The 8,271-nt window shown below is 47.7% G+C and overlaps 1 protein-coding gene across 6 annotated transcripts in view; it reads left to right on the top strand.

The window, feature by feature from the left end:
* The first annotated feature begins 3,834 nt into the window (after nt 1-3,834).
* SHB (SH2 domain containing adaptor protein B) overlaps nt 3,835-8,271 on the top strand; it is a 97,173-nt gene continuing 92,736 nt past the window's right edge. For 2 of the 6 annotated variants that reach the window (XM_075021552.1, XM_075021553.1), the window contains exon 1: nt 3,838-4,783. In XM_075021552.1, coding sequence (XP_074877653.1) covers nt 4,211-4,783 — 573 coding nt within the window. In that variant the 5' untranslated portion in view covers nt 3,838-4,210. Of the gene's footprint in view, nt 4,784-8,271 lie in introns of all 6 variants that reach the window. The other 4 variants (XR_012649125.1, XR_012649126.1, XM_075021551.1 and 1 more) reach the window with 3 other exon arrangements.

The following is an 8,271-nucleotide window of genomic DNA, read 5'->3' as shown; positions in this document are numbered from 1 at the left end:
CAGATCGTAACATTTTAGGATTTGTTATTTCACAGAGACGTTTTAAGAAAGTTCTCTTTTACCACTAACCCTTCCATCCTTATATTTGGTAAAAAAATATACCAGAAACCTCCTGTCCTGGTTTTGACAGGATGGATAGAGTTAATTTTGTTTCTAGTAGCTGGTATAGTGTTATGTTTTAGACATAGTATGCAAAAAATGTTGATAACACACTGATGGTTTTAGTTGTTGCTACGTAGTCTTACTAAGTCAATGATTTTTCAGCTTCTCATGCCCAGCCAGCAAGAAGGCTAGGAGGGGAGAGACCCAGGACAGTTGACCCAAACTGGCCAAAGGGATATTCCATACTGTGTGACGTCATGCCTAGTATATAAACTGGGGGGAGTTGGCTAGAGCTGCATGGATCACTGCTTGCGGACTAACTGGTCATTGGTTGATGAGTGGTGACAAATCGCATTGTGCATCACTTGTTTTGTATATTCCAATTATTGTCATTATTATTATTATCATTATTATTTTCTTCTTTTCTGTCCTGTTAAACTGTCCTTATCTCAACCCACGAGTTTTGCCTTTTTTTTTTTTTTTTCCTCCCTTTTTTCCTGATTCTCTCCCCCATCCCACTGGGTGGCAGGGAGTAAGCAAGTGGCTGTGTGGTGCTTAGTTGCTGGCTGGGGTTAAACCACAACATCAGCCAACCAGAACTCATGACTCCAGTCAAAGCTCTGAAAAGATGAAGCCTGGCTCCTCCAAAAAGCCGTGTGAAAATGACTCAGAGCAGGGACTAGGAGTGCTGCAGGTGCAATATACCATGCATGAACAGACTGGGGTTGGAAAGCAGACTGTGCACATTCAAGAGTGCTGTGGTCCTTGCAGACTCAAGTTGGAACAATCTCTGAGATTGGCATGCTCCACGGGTGATAGAAATATTAATCTCATTCCTCTGCTATGCCTGTCTTGCAGATTCTTCTATTTTCATTCATAGATATTATCCAGGTTTGGCTTTTTCTGGGGTTATCCAGTATCCCCATCTTTCCTATGCTCCCACATTGCTGAGATTTGATGGTAGGTAAATTAAAAGAACCTCTGAAGTATTAGAGAAGCTGCCTTGCATTGGCATCATTTTGCTCACCTGTCATTCCAAGCTGCCTGTCAATGCAGTGGAGAAAATGTAGTTCCTCATTAAGCCACAAGGCACAGCACTGGTCTGAGTTTGGGGTTACTCCTCGGGCCTTCCTGCCCCTCCCATGCCCCCACGCTGGAGCTAAATTCTTGGTGGAAAGTCTGGCAGAACAAGAATTAGGAAGTTGCTAGACTTCCAGGTAATAAGATCCTTCGAGTTTTAAAGAAATCGAAACTTATCTTGCTTCAGGGCAAAAACTTGCCCTTGTATAAAGGAGCATGCCATTCCTAGAAACAGCAACTGTTGGGAGTCTTGCAACCCCCTGAAAGACCCTGCCACTAGCCAGTCAAGAAACAGGACACTTTTCAGGCTAAGTTGCTCTAAAAAAACCCCTGAAGTCAATCAGGATGAATATGCTGAACAGAGATGGGAGAACAGCACTAAGGATGTAAAACCAGAAATGTTTCCATCTGCCCAAGCCAGTAAAGCAAGCATGTTATCCTCCTTTCCACAAAAGCTGATGGCATTGCTGCAGGCTGTCCTGCTAGGAAGGAATTATAATTGAACGCTGCATTCATAGTGGAGGAGCTCTGTTCTCAGAAGGTCACTACAACTTACAGATATAGTTATCTTGAGCAAGCTGCATGTTAATGACAAAACTCAAGGAATTCCTTTGCACCCAAAAGAGAGAATGAAGCTTCCTATAGAGAATGTGCAGCCAAAAGCAAGGTTAAAATGGTCCATAAAACCAGATAAAAACTTCACATGAAAATCTTTAACTCATAAAGATAATTAACGACTCATGAAGACAACTGACTCCATTCTGTCCTCAGAATTTATGACTGGGTGCGGGTGTGTAAAATATACGACAGGTATGACTCTGATGTTGGGCTTCAACAATGCCAACAGGGCACTATATATATGTTTGCCAAAATGCAACAGGGCACTACACAGGTGACTTGTGATGACAAGTAGATAAAGGCTTCCTCTCCATCCTTCCCCCCAGTGTGAATATAAAAGAGAAGATAGGAAGACGTCCATCTCCCAAATGATTAAAAGTAACAGTGCAAAATGTGACTAGCTCCTGACATCTTCACACCACCATCTGAACTAACATTGCCTTTCCCACCTTCAAAAGGGCCCTACATCTCAATTCTAATTTCAGGCCACAGTTCTGTGCAGAGAGCATGTTAGGACCTCTGCTGTTCATGTTAAGAACATGTCCATGGCTCCTAATGAAACTGGGATGTTCTTGTGCAGAGCTTTGACCTGTGTGAAAAGAACAGAACTCCTGAGCTGCAGGTCCCCAGCTTACTCATCTCTGCACTCATGGGCTTGATAATGCAATGTGGAGGTGATGCTTTACATGAAAGTATAGATCTGGAAAACCCTGTCATAAGTTGGAGTGGTTGGAATTGAAGGGGTGAAAAGGATGATCCCAAAAGGAAAAGAACAACCAACTTCTTATTGCTTGTATTGATGGGTCTGAATTCTTACTGGTAGAAGCCTCCCAAAGAAGTAATTGTGAGGCCTTCTCCACTCTTTTTGAAGCTGAATGCCACCTGTGCAGTATAAACAGAACAAAGCCACAACAAAACCCTCCTGTCCCAGATCAACATGCACAATTGAAACACCACAGGCCAAGCTATCACCTGGGTAGTTCTTTTGTCTGCTTAACTTCTTTCTTGCGGCAAAGGCCATCAATGGGCCTGGATATTACTATCCCCAGCTGAACAACCATTCAATACCTTTGGCCTTCTCTAAGGCCAGACCACATCAGGATGGTGACTAAGAATTCAGGTGAGACTATCACAGCTGGGCAGAAAGAACTTGGGAAAACTTGCTATACTAGATGTTTACCTTTGCACATATGGTGAAAGATAAAAAGAGCAGTACTAACTGGTCACAACCATACTGGCCCAGAACATGACAAACCCACTTGGCAATACGCAAGTTGAGCAGCACGATTCACACAGATATCAACTCTGCATTTGATTTACTGTCATCCTCACCTAGGAACACACGTGGGGAAGGCACCTACCAACAAAATACACAATATCCTGCATGCTTAGCACCAGCACTAGCCGACAACAGGGGTTGGTGCCCTTTGATAGGGCCCAGCTGGGCCCAGTGTAAGAAGCCCTACCCACGGTGGGGAAGGGGGACACACAGGTAGCGGTACTAGTCAGAGCTCAAACTGTGCAGACAGCGGCTGAGACCACATCACCCTGGCTGCAGGTGTCCCAGCCCCTCCAGACGACAAGGCTGGACGACAGACAGCCTGAACCTCAGGCTAGCTAGGAAACGAAAGGCACCCATGCCTCCTGTCTCCTCACTGAGGCAGCTCCGCTCCCCCACCCTTCCACCGACGCAGAGCGGAAGCCTCGGCGGGTCCCACCCGCTGCAGCACCGGCCCGGCGAGTCCTGACACGCCCCCGCCGCGCCCCTTCTGCTGCGGAGCGCAGCAAGCGGCCGTCCCCACTCTCCGCCGCTCCCTAGAGACGCTTCCTTCCGCTGCTGACGGTGGTGATGCGCGTCCGGTCCCTCCCAGGGCTTACGAGGAGACAGCAGTGAGCCCCGGGGCGGACGCCCTTCAGGGGGACGCTTGGCCAGCGCCCTTCCGGCCAGGGCGGAGCGCACCGCACAGCCACCGCCTACCAGCACCTGGCCCGGCCCGGCCCGGCCCCGCCCCGCTCTCCCCGCCCCCGGTCGCGGTGGTGGGCGGGTCCTGGTGGCCGGGCCTGCACGTAGACGCGTCCCCCGCCTCCCCAGTGCGTGCTGAGGTCAGGGCGGGCTGCGCTGCAAGCGCGGAGCAGCGGGGTCTGCGCTCGCGAGAGCCCCGGAGCTTGCGGGGGAGGAGCGCCTGGCTCGGGCCGGGCCGGGAACCGTTCCGTCCCGCCGGGAAGTTGGGGGCCTACGCTGGGCTCTTCCAGTCGTTGGCAGAGGAAGGGCGGCGTGTGCGCGGAGGGGGGGGCGTCTAGCCCGCCCCGCCGCCCCGCTTCTCCATGCGGGCGGCGGCGGTGAGCTGGGCTGGCGCGCGGGGCGCCGCGGGCAGCGCGCGGTGCTGACAGGCCGCGGCCGGGAGAGACGATGGCCAAATGGCTGAATAAGTACTTCAGCCTGGGCAATAGCAAGACCAAGAGTCCCCCGCAGCCTCCGCGGCCCGACTACCGAGAGAAACGCAACGGTGCCGGCAGCGCGCCCCGCCCCGACGAGCCGCCGCACCTCCACCTTCACCACCACACGTCGCCCGGCTTTCCGCATCGCCGCCTGCGCGACGACACCAGTGACCTGCTCCGCGCCTACCGCGCCCAGAAAGAACGCGACTTCGAGGACCCCTACAGCGGACCCGGCTCGTCCCTGAGCAAGTTGCGCGCCATGTGCCGCCTGGACTACTCCACGTCCGAGGACGTGGGTGAGGCGGCCCCCAAGACTTTCTCCTCCTCGTCGTGCTGCGCTGCACCCCCTGCCACCTGTGCAGCCGGCTCCGCACACCTCTTTCGCAGCCACAGCGAGCGCCGCCCGGCGACGCCGCCCAACGTGAAGTACATCTCCCCCAGGCACCGGCTTATCAAGGTCGAGAGTAGCGATGGCGCAGGCGAGAAGCTCAACAAGGGCTCCAAGCAGGTGGCGACCTCTGTCCCCTCTGCCGTGAAAGATAAAGTAAGTGTTGTGCTCCTGTTCCTGCCCCGGTAGACTAGGTAGTAGGGCTGGGGCTATGTCAGCACCTGGAATGATTCGTGGTGAGGGGACTAGCTCCTGTCTGAATGCATCTGGAGTGGCCACTGCACTCCACCATGCATCATGGGGTGGCCTGGCCCTTTTTCATATCTCGGGATAGGCAGGGCGTGTGCAAAGCTGGCACATGAAGTGGTGGTGCCCTGTCCTCTGGGCTTTCAAGCTCACCTCCCTTCTGATAGGGCAGGTTTGCAGGTGTGCCTAGCCCTGCTCTGGGGCACAGTGCACTGCCAACCTCATTGGTATCAAGGCTCTTGGATTGGCATGTTCCTGCAGAAGAGGATGTTGACTCTTTGAGGGGGTGCTTGGGGACCTCTAGAGTCACTTGAGAAGCCCTCTGCTTCTGACTCAAAGTTTTGGCCTCAGCCCCATTGCATGTGGTATGGAGCGGTCATATATAAAAAAACTAAAAAAAAATTCTGATGCCATCCTGAGTCAGACTACCTGTTTTTAAGGAGACAATTTATCATGTGTTCAGTAATAACTTCTTTGCCTCCTACTTCACTGTGAAAGGTGAAGTAGTTCAAAGTCCTGTGTTACAACAGCATCACAACTTCCATGATAGCTGTGTTTCCAACTGGCAGGTACCTGAAGCAAACTCTATAGCTACTGGCTCAGTTGCAATTGTTCTCCTATCTTTCACTGGTCGTTGTCTACAAATATGAACAAAATGCTCTAGCACTGGGAAGTGCTGGGCTCAGGAACTTGGGTTACAGCTGGGAAGCTTTGCAGAGGGAAGTAGCTTTAATTATTTTGTAAGCACAACACATATCCCCCCACATCTGTTGGTCCTGTGAGTATAGTTTAGTTTTTTCATATATTGGATATTAATATTCCTCCATTTTGTAAATTGGCATTACTTCCATGTAACAGTCACATCACAGGAATTCTAAGTATGTGCTGAACGTTATCAATTTAAATGATCTGTGTGTACATGTTTAAATACGTAACATGAGTGCATTGAAGAGTGAGTGACACATTTCCATGAACCTGATAAATTATATCCTGTCCAGGTGGAATTCCAAATAAATCAGCTTGCGATGGTGATGGTACAAGATTAAAAGTCTAGAATTTATTACAATGTCTGTCATTTTACCTGTAGTTCCTGACTGGAAGCAACTTCTTTTGTGGAAGTAGAATCTCACTATGTTACAGTCTCAGTATAGTGAGTCTTCTTTCAATTGCCTGTGTTGATGATACCATTTATCTGCTCTTAAGCAAATAACTTTCAGCAACTTCATATGTCAGAGAAAATAACTGCTTGGGGCAAAATGCTTCCAAGTGCAACTGCTATTCCTTTTTTTTTAATGGGGAATGATTTTATTTTTTTTAATTATCTTTCAGTTTTAGACCCTACTGAAGCAATTGTCAAAGCAGAAACTATATCTGTTGCTGGGTAACCTGCTACCTTGTGTGACCATAAATCTGTGTGCTACTCCCAAGCCCTTGCTGCAGGTTCTAAAACTTGTTTTGAATGAGCAGCATACAATTTTTTTAGAAAAGATGCAGACCACTCGTGTCATAGTCACATTCTTTCTGTTTCTGAGAGAGAGAACTGTTTGTGACAAACAGGCAACCTTTAACATGTCTGAGAAATAAAATTGTCCCTACGCCTAAAAAGTAAATGTGCCTGCCCCATCCATAACAGAATTTGGTTGCAAGGAGCTACATAGCTTGCCTTTTGTTCAATTGTGATATTTCCTCCCACTAATGGAAATGAAATTTCTCTTATTTCACAGCCCTGAAATGTAAAGCCCGACAGGTGAACCTGATAAGCAGTGCTTGTAGTGGGCAGGCAGAGAACTGCTGCTCTCCTACACTTGTCATTCCCTGAGGAGAAAAAATGAGGAATTTAGTTAACAGAGTGTGTCCAGTGGCAAATAAAGCCAGTGGAAATAAACTTCTGTAAGAAGTATATAGTAGAGGGGACAGTAAAGATGGTATTAAAAAAACTAGAGGTCTGACATTCAGAAGAGTTGATAGAGATATTAAAAGCACTGCAGGGAAAAAAATCTGTGGGTAGTATACCTTAAGCTAGTAAGTACCTTAGGAATGAAAAAAGATCTAGTTGCTGTATAGGTCTGTCATTACAGAAGTAAGTTAGTGTTTAACAATCCAACAGTGTGCACTAAATGCTTGTGTTGTGTTCCAGCACCTGTTTTTTTTTCTTTTTCATTTACAAGGATACAGTGCTGTTTTCCTTTATGTGTTAACTGAGAAGTGAGAAGTGTGGTTTTGAACAAATTCAGTGAGCAATTTTATAACTTTTGTGACTGGTCATCAGTGAAGATTTGGCTGGACAGCTCAGTTGTGTGTTAAACTTGAAAGACTTTCTAGAATGGGAAGGACATTCGGGAAGGTGCTTGTTTAGTGTGGTTACTTATAAAGGACAAATGGTAAAGTATGAATAAGGACAGACTAGTTAGTCAAAATTCCCAGGAAAAAAATGACTGGCTGATTCAGGGAGTAAAGGAGATGGAGATTAAAAGCAGTGGCAGGCATGATCGTATTTTGCAAGATTCCAGGCACAGGTTGTAAAAGTAACCACAGAGATCTAATGTACCTGGGGTTCAGGAAGCTTTGATGTGTAGAGGTAGAAGTACTGACTAAAGTTGAAGCAGGCAAACCCAAATTGCCATGCATCTTTAATAGTGAGGTGACTAGCCTCTACAACAGATGCCCAAGGGAGTCACCGTTGCCATATGTCTTTGAATTCGAATTGTTGGGTGGATTTTTTATTTAGATAGTACAATCAGGCAGGTTTGGGGGCTTTAACAGTGATGCTTATCTTCAAACAAGGGAGAGCAGGCTATGTTAGAATTCATGGCAGAAGCAGCTCAGTTCCTCCAGCATGGAGGATAAGAAATTAGTGGCTTCCATCTTTAGTGCTGGCCTGGGAGATGTTAACTTCTTAGCTCTCCTGTGGCAGACAAATGAGTGTAGACAAGCCAGAACAACATAAGAAATTAGTGGCTTCCGTCTTTAGGGCTGGCCTGGGAGATGTTAACTTCTTAGCTCTCCTGTGGCAAATGAATGAGTGTAGGCAAGCTGGAGCAACATGTGGCTGTATGCTGGAACAACCTGGCGGCCACTATATTTGTTTAAGAATAAATGTGAGACTTGGCTTAACATCAGCTCAACAGAAAAACTACTTGGTGAACTGGGGATCTAAAAGAATGACCTGAATTCTTCCTGAGTTGACTGTCCTCTATCTGGCATTGTGTGGTGTGTGTAAATCCATGAAAGTAGTAATAGTTGAGGGGAAAGTGTCTGTGTGAAAGGATGCTTTGTGTATTTTCTCACCTGTTATGCTTTTTGCACCTAAACATTTCTTTGCCTGGCTTTGCTGCCAAAGAACCTGGACCACTATTCAAAGGGCAAGTGTATCATACTCCGTTGCAGGAAGTTCTTAG

Source organism: Buteo buteo, chromosome Z (assembly GCF_964188355.1).
Source record: "Buteo buteo chromosome Z, bButBut1.hap1.1, whole genome shotgun sequence".
NCBI classification, from domain to species: Eukaryota; Metazoa; Chordata; class Aves; order Accipitriformes; family Accipitridae; genus Buteo; species Buteo buteo.
Note: the sequence above shows the minus strand (reverse complement) of the source record. Positions and strands in the feature narration are given on the sequence as shown.